Consider the following 21680-nt stretch of genomic DNA (forward strand, 5'->3'; position numbering starts at 1 on the left):
TAAAGTCCAAACTGATTGAATTCTGAGTTACAACTATTTCCCAGAGCCCATCAATGTCTTTGTCAGGCAGCACTGCGTAGAAGAATTTTATAACCCTTCTCAGTGGCCTGTGCACAATTATTCTTATCCATAATTACAAGACTTTAGCAGCAGTCAATGCTCACCCTGCATGCCATTCAACTGAGTGCTCACAAGAATCTGGAAATAGCAACTTCCCTCTGTCAGAGCACTGGGAAATGATTTTCAAAAGGATTATAATTTTAATTTCCTTTTGATGTTTGACCCAAACATAACATGATACTTCTATATCTTAAGTCAGTGAATTGAATTTATTGTTCATTCATTTGGGTCCTGGGGATTGGACCCAGGACCTCACACATGCTAAGCAAGCACTGTACCACTGAGAAACAATCCCAAACCCTGAACTGATTTTTTTTTAAACATATGATACTTCTCTGATTATAAAATTAACCAACATTTTCAGATGTTCATATCTGGATAGCTAGAGTATGCAGCTATATACATATACATATGTGTAAATTTATATACATATTTATACAGATACATATATATTCTGTGTTCAACACTTGAATTAAGGGGTATTTTTAGCAAATAATAGAGTGATCCAAGGATAGGCAAACAGTCTTTGTAAACTTTCCTTTAGCAGATATGTTTTTACCAAGATGATGTCCCAATTTATTTGTTGGAACACTTAAGAGTTACTTCTTCTATCTACAAAATAGAGATAATTAGAGTGATTTTTAAAAAGGATCCACATTTTCCTTGGCTCCTCCAAGTCATTCTCAGGTTTTGCTTTGCAATTCTTGTTCCTAACTTACAGCCCACCTCCCTAGTCAAGAGAGCCAGCTAAATCTCCATTCTAAGAGATTTAGAATTTTGCATTGAGAACAAAAGTTACTTAATTTTGGTTTTGCTCATCAAACAAAAATCAATACTGTTAAAGTCATGATTTGTCTGTTACAAAAGAACAAAAAGTATTTTTACAATTCAGAGCTATACTCTTCTTGTGAATTCTGTTCTTCATATGTATTTATCAAAACAAGGCCTTTATTGGATGGAATATAATCGATCATTCATTCATTCATTCATTCATTCATTCATTTCATTCAAGAGACCAGGAAGTCTGCATTAAGTCCCCATGCTAGGTACTAGGAATACAGAGATGCTTAAGACCTGGGATTGAAGGTACCTGAAATCACATGGTCACAAGTCAAGGTATCCAGGAAGAACCACAACAAAAGGCGGGAGGAGCCAACCGGGGTCTGAAAGTGCTCAGGATTTGGCCCGTGAAGCTCAATTCAAGTGCTCTATGCAGTTGTGCCTGTAGTATCACTGGCCAAATTTAACAGTGAATGCTTATTCATTAGCTAATAATATTAAGAGATTTTCTGAAAGTACTCAACTTGGGAATGATTGCTGTATACAAATTTATGTTTAAAAATTATATGAAAATTGTAAACTGTTCAATATTATAATGGACAACCTGACCTTAAAAAATTAATTGATTCTACTTGATGGACTGCAAACCAGATAATTGTGCCTTTGGTCTCAGCTTTGACTTTATGCAACCCCTGACCTTGGGAAAATCAACAGGGCCTCAGATTTGACATTTTCATAGCAAACAATGTAATCTCTAAGGTTCTCTTTAGCTTTAAAATTCTTCAGCTCTTACATGAAACAATTATACTTTACTAAAACATTCCTAATAAGTTAAATATTCATGCATCATATTTGTATTAGTAAACTCTATGATACTCTTTAATTCATAATTGATATAATAGTTTGGCCAGGCTTTTCTGGGGATCCTCTTGTTTTATATTTTGGATCTAAAGTGGTCTCATATTAACTAACTTAAAATTAAGTTACTGAGTACATATTTTGGACAAATACTGCCTGGAACATAAATTTAACTAATGATGCCTTTGCTGGCTGAGTAACACTTTACTTGTTCTAGCTTTAGTAAAATCTCTGTCCAAGAAGAGCTTAAGGAACATATGGCTCTGTTGATCTTATCATTTGGCAAGAAGATAGTAAGTACATATGACAGATGAGTTGCATCACAATATAAATGAATACAATTGTGATTTTAAATTATTTAAAATTATGGAAAATATTATGCTATATTTCATAAGTATTCAATGATTTCTTTTGACCTCAATGTTTTTGTCCTTATACTAATTTGTTGGCTGATCTTATTATATTTGAAGATTTAAAACAGCATTTAGTTCCCCAGGAGTCTATAGAAAATATTTTCAGCAAGTCTTCAAGTTTGTTCATTATGGAAAATGTATTATCAAATAATATTAAGGGTAGTTTCTCATAATTCAATTTTCTTACATGATGCTAAACTGAATATCTTATTCCTTGTAAAGTATATGGATTCTTGAAGTATGGAGTTTCTGTTTTCTCCATGTAAACAAAATTAGGTCTTAAAAACAGTTTAAATATTAATTTGGTAATGGGTTTCACTAACTTTTAAGAGTCTTTAAAACACTCAATTCTACTAAATTCATGACAGGACCGAAGGTTGTTATCCTCTATGTCTCAGAACAATGACAGCCTCCCATTCTAATTCTGTGCACTACACCAAGATGGAAAAGTTCCTACCGTGATTGTCATTGTCATTGGGCTAATTCTGGCTCTGATTCTCCCAACTACCCATTCTACAAAGCATTGTAACCATGACATTTCATTAGAGTGGTCAAATAGAACTTTCTGCAATAATGGAAATGTCCACATATATGCTGTCCAATATGGAAGCCACTAGCCACATGTGATGAGTGCTTGAAATATGGCTAGTGAAACTGAAACAGAATTTTAATTTAATTTTGATTAATTTAAATAGCTACATGTTGCTAATAAATAATGTATCAATCAGCATAGAACATACAAATATGCTGTGGTTTCTACTTTGCAAAATTTACTTGCTGTAGATTTACTTAGAAGTAATCCTAATTTTCTATTAGGTGCTTTCCTAGACTTTCAGGAAGAAGAAGGAAAAAAATAACACTTCAGTTAATCAACATTCTATTAGAATTAAGTTCCTCTCTACAAAACCCTATTTTTAATTTTGTTTGTAAACAAGAGTATGAAAAGCCCATTATCTCTGAGAAAAAAAATAAAACAATATTGAGTGCTAATGGACCCCTACTCTTTCTGAATAGTGGAAAGAATCTAGTCACATAAAACAAGCATATAAAAGGGCTGATTAATCCAGGAAAGTGCTCTCCTAAGCACCAAAATTAGACTTTATTCCAGGGAAGATCTAATATTCTTGGTCACTACATATTGTAAAACTTTACAGAATAGAGTTCATGTATGAGGAGCTGGGGATCAGTATAAATCATAACATTATAGCAAATGCAAGGCTTTTATTGTTGTTTTCCAGGGATTGGGATTGAACCCAGGGCTTCACACATCCTAGGGAAGCATTCCATCACTGGGCTACATTGCCACAGCATGTTTTTGAAAATGGATATTTGTATTTCATAAGTAAGGAAATTGACAAACCGATTGACCCCTTATCCTTTACTTAATAGTATGTCTCATCAGGGAAGAATTTATTTTCATGATTGTGTTTTACTCTTTCCTAGTGAGAGAACTACTAGAAATTTTTTTGTCTTAAGAGGCATCAAAATTGGCTCTGTCTCGGGTCCTAGAAATTTTTACTAGAAACCCCACTGTCCATGTAAAGGTAGTATAATTAAGCACATTGTGTTTAAAAGTAGAAAAGTAGAGTGATAGCTGACATTTAGGAATATAACCTTAGGAGGAAGACTCTGGAACCAGGTCTGAAGGAGTATCCCCTGTACCAGCTGATACCTTGGCAGTGGTTGTGTGTTTGGCTTCAGAAAGATGGGCACTGAACTCAGCAGCTCAAGTTGCCAACGTAGAGTCCAGCTTAGCCCTAGGAAGCAGGATCATCTTCTCTCAGAGAATATCCTGGACCAGCAGCAATGGATGGGCATCAGCAGTCAGGCATTGCAGAGACACCTGCCAGCACCATCTGGCAGCTAAAAACAATGGTGTGGACTTGTGAGACTGGGGTTTATCCTACCTTGGATATATGGCAGGACTGCCCTTGCCCCTCCCCACTTTAAACTATATTATCCCTTAGGGTTCTTCTATACTCTTCAAGAAGTAGATACTAGACTCTGTGCTAATGTGGACAATGGAAGCACTTAGAATTAGTTCAAAACCTAAACAAAATTTGACCATCCTTGCATCCTACCTGTGTTGGAAAAATGATCAAATTCTACAAGTTAACTTTTTTTTTTAGTTCTAATTTCTGATGCAAACTATACAGAGATTGAAAGTCCAAATGTCACATAAACATCTGCATCTGTCAATATCAAACAAGTCTAAAGCCTAAGTATGCTCTCTCCCACCTATAAAATACTATAAATAAATTTATATTAAATAGCTGATTTGTAATAGTGCAAATCTTTTAAACCTCTCATTTCTTTCACTAATGGAAAATGTTGGAGGCTATAACAGTAGTCATGCTTTTAAAGTTTTGTTCTTCTTTCATAGGAAGAAATAAAGACCCAAGTGTTTGCATAGATATAGAAGACCCAAAAGCCTTTCTCCTAACCAGAAAGACCCCAACTTAATGATTTCTTGTTTTCTTTATGGAAGAGGAGCATGAGAGATGCTTTGGAACAATATTAGCACTGAGTTTTTTATCTTTTTTGTTTAGATTTTTAAAAAATCAAAAGTTGCACCCCAATTTGATCAGTGCTCATTTAAAATTTGCTAAATAATTGTCAATTTATAGACCCACACACCTTTTTCTTCTTGGTTCCATAGCAACAGTTTTTGATCGCACATCAACACAAGGATCACCAAGTCAAGCAGCAATCCTTACTACAAAAGAGCAATCAATACATGAGTAATAGTACAAATTGAAATGGTTGAAAGCAGCCAACAGGGTGCTTTACCAGAATAGGAATGGTAAACTAGGCAAGAGAGCACTTCTTGAAAAAGTTGTTTTCATACAGGATATGTTAATGATGAAAAGCCTCACATGCAAAACATTAAAAAAAGAAGAAGAAGAAAAGTAGAAATATCTGTCAGGGCAAAGGTCTTAAAGAGAGAAAACAATTACTTTGTTCAAAGAGCTTAGAGTCAGCTGCCAATATGGCTGGAGTAGAATGGATAAGAATGGAAGTAATAGGTGGAGCTTATGTAGCATCCTCTGGGCAATGTTATGGCGTTTAGATCAGACTCCAGATGGACTAAATTGTCATTCGAGTTTCAGGGAAGTGAGTGATCAATCTGGATCCAATGTACATCTTAAAGGATCATTGCTCTACCCATGTATACTTTTAATGTTGCCATATTTAGTTTGACCACTAATTTAGTACCTGATGATATGGAAGAAATTTGTAAAATGGCAAGTGCTATAGAAATGTTAGGTATAATTTAATTTATCATTATTTTGTAATCCCTCCATGTGGAAATCATCATTGCATCAGTCTACAATTACAAAAAATATTTCACAGAGCAAATCAGACTAAAACATTAATTATGAAGTTCACCTTGTTTCAAAAGTGTTAACACTAAACTCTTTCCCAATGTTAATTAGAAAGTAACATGTACATACAAGGTGTTGTTGATCTGTTATTTGCAAACATTACGATTTGCCAATACCAGCAAGTGTTTAAAGATAGGCATTAGTAAGATAACATGGGGCAAATTTCCTCCCTCACACCCAACAATGTTGTTTAATTAAGCAGCTTTTCAGAGTTTAAAGGGGGGACATCAAATTTTAATGAAGAATATAAAGTAAGAAAATAAACTACCTGAAAAATTAGAGAAGAATCCATTTGGTTTCTGTTACATTCTTAAGAAGAGGCAGCTTCGCTGAGAACTGAATGTGCACGTTGATGAGTACCCTGCAGCTATGAGCATTTTTGAAAACACCAACATTAGGAAAATGTGATGGTTGTTAACTGTAGCTTCATTTAAAAATATGTATCAAAACAGAAAATGAAAATGTCCATTTATATAGAACACAATTCTTACCTTCATTTGACATCAAGCAAATCAAGTACATTGTAAATTAGGCCCAAAGATGAGCATATATCTATTTTACATTTTAATATTCTCTCAAAAATGGTATATATATATATATATATATATATATATATATATAAAATACATATATATATATAAAATACATATATATACATATATATATACATATATGTATATATATATACATATATATATATGCTTAGGAAAGGGCTAACCCTCTCACCTCTGGGCTCCACTTTACATTTAATTCCACATAGTAAGCAAATAATGAAAGTGAAATGTGGTCCAACAGAACATCCTGCCTCACTACAGGAAAGCAAGGTGGCTCACGCACATGCATGTACTCACATGTGTCACTGGCACTAGGCGGAGACCTGCTAGCCAAGCTCTGTGGGTTATCAGGTGGCTGATGGGCCAGCAAAAGTGAGAAGCTGAGCTTGAATGCACCCCTACCTGTGTGGACTGATGACAATTATTCTTTGTCATTGATCAAATTTAAATGTATCCTGTGTTCCTTACAACACATTTTCTAAGAATTAAACGAAACCCTATGTATTTTTATGAAATCAGTGTTCCGAGGTAAGATAGATGGGGAACCTCTGATCTAAGTTTCCAAGTAGGACAAGTGTGATAAAAGAAAACTTGACAGGTTCAACTTCAACCAAGAACTGTGATTTCCTAAATCTGAACTCATTTTTAAAACACCTTCTTAAGTCATTGTGGAAATCTTGGTTGAAAAATAAAAATATTTGCTCAAATAAAATATATTGCTACAGTTTGGATAGGGTTTGAGCATGACCCCGAGGGCTCATGTGATGAAATTTATATATTGTTAGATATTAAGAGGTAGGAATTTTATCCTACCATGGTGTTTAGAAACAGAGCCTTTGGAAAGTGATTAGAATCAGGTAAGTTCATTAAGTTAAAGCCCCCCTGGCTGAATCCTGGTGGCTTTGTAAAAATAGGGAAAAGACCTGAGGAGACACATGCATAGTATGCACATACTGCATTTCTTGTCTTAGTGATATTTTGTTCCATCTTGGGACCTTGCTAGCAAAAAGGCCATGGCCAGATGTAGCCCCTCAACCTTGTACCTCCAGAACCATGTGCCAAAATAAACTTTTCTTTATAATTTACATTGTCTGTGATATAATATAATTAGCAACAGAAATGGATTAACACATACATATCACACCCTGACTCATACAGCATAAAATTCTAAAACTAGAAAGTCTTCTATAAAATTTATCTTTTGAACAGATTTTGAACAACACACTAACAAAGTGCATGTTATTAAGAAAAAGATGATTTAATAAGTAATTTCCATGCACATAGAGAATGTGCTAAACATAGTGGTTAAAAATAAAACCAGAGATGATTAAGCAAAATAAAAAGATGCAACTTGCTATGTTCTGTGATCTTAGACAAGTCTCTCTTCTGCTTATGACAAGGAATACCTGACCTACAGCTTCGCAGAGTTGTAAAGACAGAAAGAAATGCCAAGAAAAGCGATTTATAACCTGAAGTTGCTATGCAGCTATTAGGTAGGTGCCTAATCCATTTTGTTTTGCAAGAGAGAGGTGATGGATGTAAATGAAGAAACCTATTAGTACTGCAGGTGACATGTAGTTTCACTATCACCCATCACAGAGCACCATTAAGCACTCCATAAATCCACAAAATCACATTGAATTCAGCCACAATGTTATCATTTGAATCTCTGTTCAATTCTTAAATTGCCAATCCAAATGCAAATAAAATGTCATATTCAAATACATGTAAGAGCAAAATTACTAACTTGAGTAAAAGTCCATCTTTATCTGCAAGGAGTTACTTAACAAAGCTTGGATAGTCCACTGGAAGAAAGCAAATAACATGTAGAGCCTTCTGAATACAATGTTGAACACTCTTAGCCAAGAGCATTGTCCTCTGGGCACCAAGGAAACTTCTTTACCATGATGTAAGAACACACATAAGAAATTGACTCCAAGCAGACAATATAGCATATTTTTAATTAAATATTAACCAACTACACTGCTGGTTAAAATTGTGTCAAAATATGTATCAAGAAAAATTTATAAAGGGTCCTTTACTCTATGAAATAATTAAAACTGGTCAGGGAAAATTAGTCCAAAACTAGAAAAATTATTTACTTTTATTGCTTTAAGGCCTGAAACTGACATCCCCAGATTTAAACTGCAGCACAATAAAAGTGCTCTTCTGTAGAACATACAAAAGATTAAATACTAAACTTATTTTTAAGTCCCAGGGAAAAAATCAATACATACAGAATGGGGTACTAAAATTGTTTTTTTTTTTAAGTTTTTGAAAATTCTGAATGTATTCTCCATATAACATCACATGCCAAGCAATGTTTTAGATCCCAGGCCAACTGAAAAGCCCAAGCAGTATAACTAAAAAGGTTAGTAGCAATGGTCCTGACTCAGACTCCTTACCTCCTCCCAAATCCTCCAACCCTCTTGATCCCCAAGTCACTGAAAGGGTGAATGGAGCTGGGGGAAAGCAGAACATGGAACCCACCAATGTGCTACTTAACACCTGGGCAGCAGGCATCTCACATTACACATCCCTCCATGTTTTTTTGCAAATATTTCCAAACATAGATTAAAAACTCAAACAATTTCACAATGGACACCTGTATGTCCACTACTAAAGTCCACAACTAGCATTTTATTGTGTTTGCTTCATCATGCCTTTGCTGTATGCTTTTTTACATTCTCTTCCTTTAGAAATGAGAAAGTGTCAATCAATGGATTAGAAAGAATATCAAACATGAAAATTCTCAAACTCCTCTTCAATATCAAAACAAACTGCATACTAGTTCAGAATTTAGAGTACATTGATATTTAAATGCACTACGAATTAATGACAACTTTGTACTTGTCTATATGAAGTAGGCAGGAAGTATTTGGCTATCAAACTTGTCATCCTAAGGGAAATACAGTCTTTGAACTTAGAATTCTCTTCCGACTGGATGAGTTCTAATCATTTGAGTTTGACATTCTATCTGTGTGCTAAGATGAAATATCCTGTACACTATCTCTTCTCTGACTCTCTCCAGGAAATCATTAGGTGAGCACATGGCTTAAAGTGAAGTGCTAATACCCAGCCCAATATAATTCAGGAAAGACTGCCCAAACCCACAGGGAAATTCTATCCTGGGGCTAGGCTAAAGAACCCAGGATTTGATTTATTAGTTCAACATCCATCTTTGCTGATATGTGTGTTTTTGTTCTCACACACTATATAAAGAAATTCTTCACTGTTGAGGAAGCCTGCTATTAAGAGTATTTATATTGTTTTTAACATGCAGATGGCAGAAAAAAATCTAAAATGGACTGTCATCTGAGCTAACCAGGAAGTCATTCAGAAGCAGCACTTGCAGGAATTCATAGAAGTCAGTGATGAGAAGGTATGAACATTGTATCCCTGCCCCCAGAAGGGATACGATCTCTGCCTCCACTAGCAAGCTACTAGTTATTAAGGGTTTTCCGAGTGTGAAGAATTGTTCCAAATGGTTTATATATTAAAGTATTCGGTACTCCCAACCATTTTAGTAAGTAAATCAAAAATACTTTAAGTTAAATACTATAATGAAGTGCAAGTTCAAGAATCAAATTCTAGACTTTCCCCATATGACTTTTTACTAGATTCTCCCAAAGACACTGCTAGTCTGATGTGTCTAGTCTTGAGAAATATAGTGGGGCATGTTATAACAGTGGGCAGTGTTCCATTTCTGCTAATGGTGTAATGGTTTTAATATTTGTATCATGTAAAACTCATGTAGAAATTTAGTTGTCATTGTTTCAATATTAAGAGATGGTATCTTTAACAGGTAATTAATTGGGTCCTGAGGGCTCCACCCACATGGGTAAGTTTGGTACTGCCACTGAATGGTAAATTGAAAACCCTTTTGCTCACTTCTGAGCTCTCATTTCTGCCATGGGAGGATGAGGCAGGAAGGCCCTTGCCAGATGCAGGCACCTTGATATTGGCCTTTCCAGTCTTCAGAACTGTGAGCCAATAAATTTATGTCCATTATAAATTACCCAGTCTGTGATACTCCATTATGGCAGCACAAAATGGGTTATGATAGGAAGGGTCATAGGCACCAGCATTTCTATTCATTGTGTTTGCTCCTTTTTAACAAGCTCACTTAATGGGGTCCACCTCTTTGGGCAAGCTTTCTCTAGCCATCTACTTTCACACAACTAACTTGGTTAGCATTGTCAGATCTGCTCAATGAAATAATGAATCCAGTCTTGAAGAACAAGAAAACCCAGATTTGGCCACTGGACTTAGGGTACCATGGCCTGTCCAAGAAGATCCGCTTTTAGGAGACTCGGGGGCATCCATACACATAGACATCCCATAATGTTAGTCCTTTTATCTCTTTGGACCAGGGTTTGTTTTTGTTGTTGTTGTTTGTTTGTTTGTTTGTTTGTTTGTTTTGTGTGTGTACCTTCCTCAGATTGGAGCCCAAGAAGAGAGGAATGACTAGGAGGATTCTACCTTAAACCTTCTCCAAAGCCCAAACATCTGGCATGTGTTTCAACTGATGTCTCCTAATTGTGGTTTTCAGATTTTGTGTGTGTGTGTGGGGGGGGGGGGAGTACCAGGGATTGAACTCAGGGGCACTTGGCCACTGAGCCACTTCCCCACCCCTATTTTCTATTTTAGAGACAAGTTCTAACTGAGTTTCTTAACACCTCGCTTTTGCTGGAACTGGCTTTGAACTCCTGTTCCTCCTGCCTCCGCCTCTTGAACAGCTGGGATTACAGACATGTGCCACCACCCCTGGCTTTGTTTTTGTTTTTTAATTTTATTTTTAATCAGTAGGATGAAAGTAAGCTATGGAAAGAAATAGCTCTTTTATTTATTGCTAAGGGCAATGTTAAATGGAGAGGCAATCAACTGTGTGGTGGCAAAGGGTAGTGGCAGCTGCTATCCTAGGCATGGTCACCTGCCAACTGCAAGCTAACAATCAGGAACTGCCACATAGAGCAAGAGTGTTGATATGATCATCAGTCTTGGTATGTGTTTGGGATACCTGAGAACAAAACAGAAATGAATAAAATGGACAAAAGAACACTTGACAAGTTTAAATTCCAAACAGCTAATGTTAACAGTCCAAAGTCCAATTGACTCAAACAATGACCAAAATACTAGATACAGAATGTCTTAGTTTAGGCTTCCCCAAAGCAAACCAAGTGCAAGTAGTTTATTTAGCTTTTGATTTCAGGAAATACTGAAAACAGGAGCCAGTAAAGGAGACAGAAAGATGATAGAAAATACACAGATCTTTATCAAACACAACACAGTGGTGGTTAGCCCAAGCTGCTTCCTTCTGGGAAGCTCTCAGAAAGGGTGTCTAAGGTCTTCTCCAATGTTCCTGTGCACTTGAAGTACCTGGGGATCTGACCAAGCAGATTTACTATGAGCCTGAGACTTGGTATTTCTTATAAACTCCCAGGTGATGTCTCTAGTCAGAATACACTCTAAAGGTCAAATATTTTAAAGGTTTCCTAATTCTTTTTCATTTACATTTTCAACATTTGCACACAACACAGAACTCCTTATGTCTGCTGCTTGAGTAACATATCATTAAATGTGATTTGTTTCATGTCATTCTTATTCCAGCCACCACATATTCACTTAAAAAAGATCAATCTTGGAGATCTTTGGTTAGTCTCTGTGTAAGAAAAAGCTCCCCAAAAAATCTATCTACCCTGCCCTATTGTTATTAAATCAGATGACCTTGCTCTCCAGCAGGCAGCTCAACCTCCACAGAAACACACTGAGCATGTCAGTTCACTCCCAACCTGTCTTTCTTCTGCTTACACCCTTATTCTTTTTCTCCACTCCGTTCTGGAGCTAAATCATGTTCTGATTTTTCTGATCAGCTTAAATATTTAGTCCTTGGAAATAGGCAGATATCTACTTTCTTGATCCTGGCACTCAACTCAGACAAGAATTACTGCTCAGAATAAAAATTTCATCATACAATTGCATGTGTTCATGGGTTCTTACTCAACTTGGCTAACTCCCAGTCAGTTTTCTGGAATTGGTCCACCTGGTTATATTCACCTAGAACCTCAAGAGAAGCCAAATGGACATGGCTGAACTACTGTTTTTAAATGACTATGTAATGTTCAACTAAATCAATACTTATGATCAATGAAACTTTTTCCAGTCCCTTTAAAAATAAAATATGAAAGATGGGGCTAAAGTTGTGGCTCAGAGGTAGAGCGCTCATCTACCATGTGCGAGGCCCTAGGTTCAATCCTCAGCACCACATAAAAAATAAAATAAAGATATTGTGTCCAAATACAACTAAGATAAAATGTTTTAAAAAATACAATATGAAAGAGAAATTAAGAATGATATGATTGGCTGTTGTTATATTTTAGATATGAGGGGTCCCCACAGAGTTCCCATGTTAATGCAGGAATATTCAGAAGTGAAATGATTACATTATGAGAGCTGTAACCTAAATTGAATGGTGGTAACTGTATTCAGGTTGGACATGGCTGGAGGAGATGGATCACTGGGGTCATACCCAGATCATCAGTCCTGTGGGGTCTCTGTCGTGCACTTGGTCTCTCTCTCCTACCTTCCCAGCTGACATGAAGGGAGCAGGACTCCTTCCACACTATTATACCATGATGTTCTGCCTCATCTTGATCCCAGAGCAAATGACTCAGTCATGGACTAAATCTCTGGAACTCTGAGCAAAAAATAAACTTTCCTCCTCTAAGTTATTCTTGTCAGGTATTTTGGTAACAGCAATGAAAAGTTAATACAGCCATTCAAAACGGGCCACAAAATATTACAATATTTGCTTTAAAAAGTTGTGTGTATATATGTGTAAGTATGTATATATGCTAGGAATATAAAAACCTAATGACATATGCAAGAAAAATTGAGTGAAGTGGTATACAATTTGATTCCATGTTTTCTAAATTGATGGCATATACACAAGTTTTTAACATGTTAAAAAAAACTTACTTATTCTTTCTATGAAATATTAACACCCAGAATTCCCAAGTTAGTATCAAAACAGGGTAAGGGATTTAAGAAAGAGCATGAATTAAAACTTACTAAACCTTATGTGTTAGTAATCATACTATGATTATCCTCAAGATCATAATTAATATCAATAAATACTCATAACAACTTACACATAACTGAACCCTTCAAAATGTTCAAATGGTATGTCTCAAGTATCTTGTATCTCAAGCCTGCTTAGTTTATCTATATGAGACATGGAATCATTATATCTGTTGACATCTTAAATCCAAGAATCAGGGAAAAAAAACCACAAGGAATATTTTCAAACAAATGGACAGAACTATGAAACATTCTTCCATGTCATTTGCTTTTATCCACATCTAATCCTTTGTTTTCCCAAGTGTGTTGACATCAAAAAATATGTGCAGCCAGGAGCAAAAAGGGAAGTGTTCAAATAAATCTTTTTCTATTTGAGGTCTGTCCATATGGTATGATGGAGGAGGTTTCATCCAAGTTCTGAAAGGAGAGAAGAGTTTGTAGCATCCCTCTGGTCACAAAAGAGTTCACTTCATCTAATTCAGTCTTAGAAAACTTCAGGTAGAGTGGCTGACAAAGTTAGATTCCAGATGTATATAATAACATGGTAGAATGTATTTTTAAAAATCAAAATTTTGGATCATTAGTGATTGGATTATCAATTTCATTGAAGCTCCTATTACAACCTATTCATATTCGCAGCCATGTTGGGGATTAGATGATTAACAAATAATGTGGTTTGATTTCAGAAAATGTTTTCTCCCTCTTGAACCTTTTAACCTATCTCACACACACTAATGTAAAAGCAGTCAGTTATATTTACAAAAATAAAGTACCATTTAATGAATACATCCTTCAAGAACATCAAAGAATGGAAGGGATGAATTTTTCTTCACTAAACCCTCTCTTCTCCAGTGACACATCTTCACATTTTCTCTTAAGAAGCATCTCTAATCAGTTTCCAACATAAACAATTTCAAGTAGTTCAAAATACCTGTAAGAATAATCTCAATACATACCTTGACTCAAATATGATGCAAGTATATGCAAGAACAAATTGTTATGGTTTGGTTGTGAGGTATCCCCCAAAAGCTCACATGTGAAACAATGCAAGAAGATTCAGAGGAGAAATGATTGGGTTATGAGATTCTTGATCCAATCAGTGAATCAGTCCCCTGACAGGGATTAAATGAGCGGTGACTAAAGTGATAGAATGTGGCTGGAGGAGATGGGAACTGGGGTATGGCTTTGGGGTATACATTTGTATCTGGAGGGTGGAGTCTCCCTCTCTGCCTCCTGAATATCATGTGAGCTGCTTCCCTCTGCCACATTCTTCCACCATGATGTGCCTCACCTGAAGCCCTAAGGAATGGAGCCAGCCTTCTATGGACTAAGACCTCTGAAACTATGAACCCTTAAATAAATTTTTCTTCCTCTACAGTTGATCTGGTAGGGTCTTTTAGTCACAATAACAACAACAACAACAAAAACTGACTAAAACAGAAAACTAAGTTTTCAAAAATTGGCATACTAAAAATATAAATAGAAGAATAGGAATTATGCTAGCCTTAAGTTGATTAAGTATTTTTTCCCTAAAGCACTGGCAATCATAAATGAGTTTCTCAGTAAAATTATTAGAGCCATCTAACACAGTCATATAAAGGTATAAGTGCCCTGATCTTACTTCTTGTTTGATGTTGACTAGGAGAAGAATAAAAAAAAAAATGGATCTATGTGAATCAACATTGATGAAGATCTGTCACTTGCTGATAATACTTTCTATAACAGCTTAAATTTTATTTTAATTCCAAAACATTGCAGGGGTATCCATTTGCTGACTTTTTCCAAATCAGCATTTTTCCCTTTTAGAAATTGTTACAATTCCTCATTATATATGATTATCAGTATCTCAAACACTCTCATTCACTGCACACTGAAGTAATTGCCATCTTTCAAAAAGAAAGACATGATGCACTGGAATTTATCTTCAGCTTTTTGCAATAGCACAGTGAAAATAATACTAAGTGATTATGTAAAAGACACAATTTTAGGAAGTAAAAACCGAGGTGGTATTAATCTTAAACATTTCCATCTATATTAATATCTATATATACATATTAATGTTCCTCTACCCCTTTCTGGTTTAAAGAACATAGAAAAAATGATTCCAACAGGTCACCAAGTATTTATAGCCATGATTTTGAAATGTGCACCCTGCTACCTTTTTATATTACTAGTAAACTCTTGACTATGACAAATGCTTTCATTTAATACATAAAAAATTCATGGAGCAATAAAACAGGGTCCCAGGGTTGTTTGAATTGTAAACTGTGGCAATTAGATTGACAGTAAAACCTACTAAACAGTCCTTTTTAGTTCAAGGTCACCACTAATGATAGAGCAGTGACATTTGTATCTAATGGGTTTTCACCATTCCAGGGTTTTGCAGAAATAATCCCATAAAGCCACAAAAAATTAATGGAAAGCAATATACCCACTTTCCTGGCATCATCATGCAAACAAAGTCAAAAAGGTAAAGTTTTCAAAATAAACACCTCATTTCAGGCATTCAGGAAGTTTTAGATGCCCTGATAATTTTCCCATCTGGGGCATTCCAGAAGCCAAAGCCAGGAGCAGGATTACAGGCCACTGTGAACCAAAAGTTCTGCTAATGAAAATAAAAAGAATAAAAAAGGCAAGTGAATTCTACCTAGCCCTACACTAATCCAAAATGATGTGAGATTCCTAGAAGTATTCTCTTTAGCTCCTACAAGACTCACTTCTCTGGTTTATTCACAGTGAAGAGTACTTTAGATATAATTTCTGGGTATGAACTTTCAAGTATGTTCTCCCCTGTTCAGATTCAATAAACTGATGAAACGCTACATAAAAGAAACCCAAAAAGTCACAAACTCATAAGCACTTCAGTTTTGAATTATGATATATATGTTCTTGAGGAACCAATATATAAACAGGACTAAAACTCTTCAGGAAGTTTGATCTTTGTAGCAAGGTATTTTATTAATAAACCGGAAGGAACCAAGCGTGTTCCTGGCATGTAGTAATGCACCGTCAACCGCCAATTCTCTTACATCTCCCTACTCACCCAACAGAACACATACTCACAGACTTACGCACTCGGTATCCTAGGAGTTTCTACTTAAAAGTGATCATAATAAGCACAACTCCACATATTCTGTCATTAGAAACAAAAGCCAGTTGGCTGTGCGTAAACTGAACAAGAAGTCAGTTGTGCAGTGTTTGGAAGAGCAGCTATATTCAATCCAGTTCAGCACATCTTGCTTAGAACATCTAACATATGCCAAACACTAGGAAAATAAGACATATTCATAACACCTTCATCTGTCTGTATAAAGACATGAGTTAGGATAAATGCATTTTTATTTTACCACTGTGGAACACTGTGCATGTTAAATTAATGCATCATGGAGGACTATGAACACCTGAAATAATTGCAGCAATGATTTTATAATCTCTACTAGAAATATTGTGGTGGCAGGACTATAGGCAGAGTTTAGTCTATAAACATTTATGATGCTACATTTCATTTTTTTCCTTTAATACAAACTCACAAAAGAGTCACTGAGACTAGACATACCTACTGCTATTTAACAAGTATAATTTTAAATCTCTCCCCTGCTTCCAAACACATCTGAGTCTCTGGCTTATTTGCAGATCTCATATACCAATGCTCCTCTGGTAATGACCACATCAATGGGGTAGCTCAAGACATCATTAAAAACCCATCTCCTATCATCCCAGCTATTAGGGAGGCTGAGGCAAGAGGATGGCAAGTTCAAGGTCAGCCTGGCCAACTTAGTAAGGCACTCCCAAAAAATAAAAAGGACTGGGGACATTGCTCAGCGGAAGAGCGCCCCTGGGCTGAGTTCAGTTCCCACTACCAAGAAAACAAAACAAAAACCAAACAGAAACTCATTTCACTCTTGATTCTGCTCATTGGAAATGTTCATTCCTCCCCCATCTTCTACCAGCTAGAAGGTGAAGCCACAGTGGGAAAGGAATCCTCTTTTCTCATTCTCCCAAAGAATTATGGGTCTCCAAGCTTTTTTCTAAACTCTGTTACTATGAATACATTATTTATGAGCTGAACAGTCCTTTGTGAATTGGCCTGGGAAACTAAGCATTACACAGACCATCTTTAAAGTTCCACAAAGAAATTCAGAGAACAACGTTAAGAATTCATTTCATTCTTTGTCTTGCATCCCCCTTCGACTGGCAGAAAATAAGTTTTATTTAGGAAATGAAAAGACAGTACCACCTGCAGAGGTACTTCTCTTTCCTCTCAGAAAATCAGTCAATAACTAAAATTGTACCTTTTTTAAATATTAATTGCTTCCCTGTTCTCCCACCTCCCTCTTAATCCACCCAAGATAGTAGGCAAATTACCATCAGAGTGAAGATATTTTTGAAATGTAAATACAAAAAAATGATTAAATGGCTCTCTAGAGTTAAGAAACTTCAGAACATGCTTTTAGATTAAAATTCACCTGGCTACCTCTTTTGAGTTAGCACCCTACTATAATCAGGAAGGAAAAAAAAAACCGATCATTTAAAGCACAAACAACAGTCCCAGAATTCATTTATTTGTTCAGAAATTTATATCCACATTGAAGTGTAAACTGACTCCAGACACCCTGAATTTTAAAGTACTTAGTATTTTCTAAGATTTATTTTTACTGCAGGTAAGCCCAATAAAGGACCAGACTGGGCATAAATAAGCCATCTATTTCTGTCTCTATTAATTGCAAGGGGATCGCTGTAGCTCCATCCCCATACGATTGATAAAAATAGCAAAAAAATAAAAAATAAAGTAATAAGCTATTAACTCGGCATAGCCTCTTTTAAACTTTTTACCTCCAAAATTATCAAAAAGCTAGTTGTCTTCTGGGACATGCAAAATGACTAGTAAATAAAATGTCTAATATAGATGTAAAAGTCAATATTAATCATTCCTCCTTCATCCACATCTACTTAAAATTTCCTTTTGCTATCTCCTTATCCCTTGATGTCAGTTACTTACACTGAGTCCCCACACTCTTCACCTTGTACTAACTAACAGTCAATGAGCACATCCCACGTGATCACATAGTTCACTATGAGTGGGGCTTTCTTACTGGGTCATCATCTCTGGCCCTTTTAACAAGTTCTCTCTAGATGGTTCTCAACAATGCAATGACTTAGCAAGTGAGAGTTTCTATAAAGGGAGGAAAATGAGGTTTTAAGTGCTACTCTCAGTGTTCAATTCCCTGTTTCTTACTCTGAAGCTCTTGCAACTTGTCTTTTCCAAAATATTAGCACACTCCTTTCTTGATATTTTTCCATTAGTTCTTTGACATTGCACATGAACAATGAAACCAAAGGTCACAGTAGCCTCACTTTCCAGGTCAGCTATAAAAGTGAGAAGAGCCTAAGTTGATACTCCCCAAGGACAACAAAATAGAGAATTTCAGAGGCCACCTATACCTTCTACTGGCAGTACAGCAGGTGTTATTGTTTGTTTGTTTGTTTTTAGGAGAGCTGGAACTTGCTCAGAAACTCCAAGGATAATCAAGACTCATGCCTCACTCAAGATCCTAGAGAACTGATAGTATCTGTCAGGTCAGCAGGTCACAAGCATGAGTCAGGGGTGAGAGAACACAGTGTGATCCTTGCCAATCCATGGGAGGAACATGTTCAAAAGACTCTAGAAACAAAATCACCCACTGGTAATGAAATCCAGACCCACAGCAACACTTGGCTATGTAACAGAAGTAATTTCCATGAAACAGTATGCTATTTTATCTTATAAAGCACATTCACTTTCAATTTATAAAATTCTCTTTAAGCATAAACAAAAAGGAGCAAGCAAATGAAAATGTATTTGTATTACCTTTTTCTGGTCTTCTAGCTTGTGACTCACTGGATTCTTCCCATGTCTGCTCATTTCTGAAGATAAATCCATCACATTGGGTTCTTGCCCTTCAAAATGGAATCTCTTCAAAACAGCAGCAAACTAATCCAAGATGCAATCACCAGGAAAACTCTGGCACACCACATTTCCCATCACACACCATCTCCGAACTTTACCGACTCCAAGGAATGATTAAAAAATCCATTGATTGAATGAAAAATATAAAGTTTGCAATTTACTCCCAGGACCTTCCAAATCAGCATATCGTTTTTAAATGCTGACTTCTCACAAGTGAAATATTCATCCAGGAATTTTAACTCCAACTGCTATCTTTTTCTTTCTTCACAGTTTCCCATTTTAGTAAAAAAAAAAAATTACAGAGTTCCTGTAAACCTGTGATAAAAAAAGAGCTACAATTAAATCTCTCATACCATTTACAATTAGTAATGAAATTATTACTGAAATTTTCAAGTTAGAAAAAATTTTAAACATAAATAATATTTAAATTAAAAACAATAGCAGCTGAAATTCATTATTCTTTACCCTAATGCATTAAAAATAACAAATAATTGGTATTTTAAATGTATACCCAAATGTGTACATGTACCACTGCTGTGCCACTCACAAATCTCAGCAATCGTGGAACCAAGAATTTTAGTAGATATCCCAACATAACCAGAAATGATACTAGATATTTTGATACTTTGCATAAGAAATTTTATTTCAACTTCAAAATGAATCTGCAAAATTTTATTATTACTGCATTCTAAAATGAGGAAATTGCTTTAAGTTTTGCAAGTCTAGTAAGAAATTAGTAACAGAACTAAAATTAGAATTCTGATCACCTTGATTCCAAAACCCACTCCTTGTCCCAGATGTATTCTTCTCTGACTCATGTTAAAATATTTTGTCCACATACAGTAAGTTTGTCAAGTATTTTGCTGGGCTACATATACACAAAAATGAGGCTTCACCTTAAAATGGTTATAAAGTTCAGCGATTCCTAATGGAGTATTACGCAGCACTAAAAAATGACAAAATTATGGAATTTGCAGGGAAATGGATGGCATTAGAGCAGATTATGCTAAGTGAAGCTAGCCAATCCCTAAAAAACAAATGCCAAATGTCTTCTTTGATATAATGAGAGCAACTAAGAACAGAGCAGGGAGGAAGAGCAGGAGGAAAAGACTAACATTAAACAGAGACATGAGGTGGGAGGGAAAGGGAGAGAAAAGGGAAAATGCATGGAAATGGAAGGAGACCCTCATTGTTACACAAAATTACATATAAGAGGTTGTGAGGGGAATGGGGAAAAAAAAACAAAATGAATTGTAGTAGATGGGGTATAGAGAGAAGATGGGAGGGGAGGGGAGGGGGGATAATAGAGGATAGGAAAGGGAGCAGAATACAACAGTCAAGAATATGGCATCATGTAAAAATGTGGATGTGTAACCGATGTGATTCTGCAATCTGTAATCGGGGTAAAAATGGGAGTTCATAACCCACTTGAATCTAATGTATGAAATATGATATGTCAAGAGCTTTGTAATGTTTTGAACAACCAATAAAAAAAAAAAAAGTTCAGCGATTCCAAACCCAGCTAGAAAACAAAAGCACCTAAGAACAGTAACCTTAAATATATAGATTCCTGGGCCCCAACCCTGCTGGTTTAAAAGCTACAGGATAGTGCTTAGACAACTATATATTTTTTTCTTCATTTCTTCTAGATACTTGTGATTAGGGAAAACCATGTATTAGTTGAAACCTTCCTGTGATGTAGGGATTCCCAAGCTGTCCACATAATGGACTCACCCAGGAGGCTTCCCAATCAACTACAGATTCCTGTGCCCCAGCCCCAGATTCTACCTTGACCACTGCCCCAGTGTATAAATTCACTATACATAACTGGCCAACCAGTGCTTGAATACATAGAAAAAGAAGAAAATCACTGCTTCAAAAGGCAGCCCTTTTCCTGCTGAGGAAGTTCTGGTCTTTACATAGTTCTTCCTAATTCAGACATTAAAATCTGCATTCCTACATTTCTGCCCTCTTGTCATCATGTGTAATTTCTGGAGTCATCAATGTACACATAATATGTCCAATTTCACTTTTATATGATAGTTCTTCAGGTATCACTATATCCCAGTGATATACACTGCTAGGACCTTCGAAAATTCTTCAGCACTCTTGTCACTTTTTTTTCAGATGAGTTGCACTAAGTGCCTGGCCCATAAGCACAAGGGATGATCACATCCTGCTCCTTTTAAGTATCAACAACCAGGTCCCACAACATATGCCAGCCAAAGTGTCAGACAAACAGTTAGTTTAAAAATCAGCTTCTAAACTCCCTCTGAGTGCGCTGTTTCCTGTCTGGGATCCTTTTGCTGACCCTTGCTCCCTCCTTAATTCCTCTGTTGTGCCATTAGATATTTTAGCTTGTACACTACTGTGAATGTTACTGGAATAGGAAGAAACATGAACAAGAGCTTGCACCTAAGGGAGAATGTGGCCACTGTGAGAAGTGGAAGGAAATCCAATGAGTAGTCACTGAGAACTTTTAAGCAGCATAACAGGGTTTGTGACTATAAAAGTTCAACCTAACTGCTACATGGAAATTAGG

The 21680-nt window shown here is 36.0% G+C and overlaps 1 protein-coding gene across 1 annotated transcript in view; it reads right to left on the reverse strand.

Annotated features, from left to right (window-relative positions):
- Positions 1-21680, reverse strand: part of Nav3 (neuron navigator 3) — an 802778-nt gene that overhangs the window by 570494 nt on the left and 210604 nt on the right. The window contains exon 2 of the mRNA XM_046465096.2: positions 19040-19453. Within this exon, the coding sequence (XP_046321052.1) occupies positions 19040-19111 (72 nt within the window). The 5' untranslated portion in view covers positions 19112-19453. The remainder of the gene's footprint in view (positions 1-19039; positions 19454-21680) is intronic.

Source organism: Marmota monax, unplaced genomic scaffold (genome assembly GCF_021218885.2).
Source record: "Marmota monax isolate L192 unplaced genomic scaffold, Marmota_monax_Labrador192_F-V1.1 WCK01_AAM20220418_F8-fsc00146, whole genome shotgun sequence".
Taxonomy (NCBI): domain Eukaryota; kingdom Metazoa; phylum Chordata; class Mammalia; order Rodentia; family Sciuridae; genus Marmota; species Marmota monax.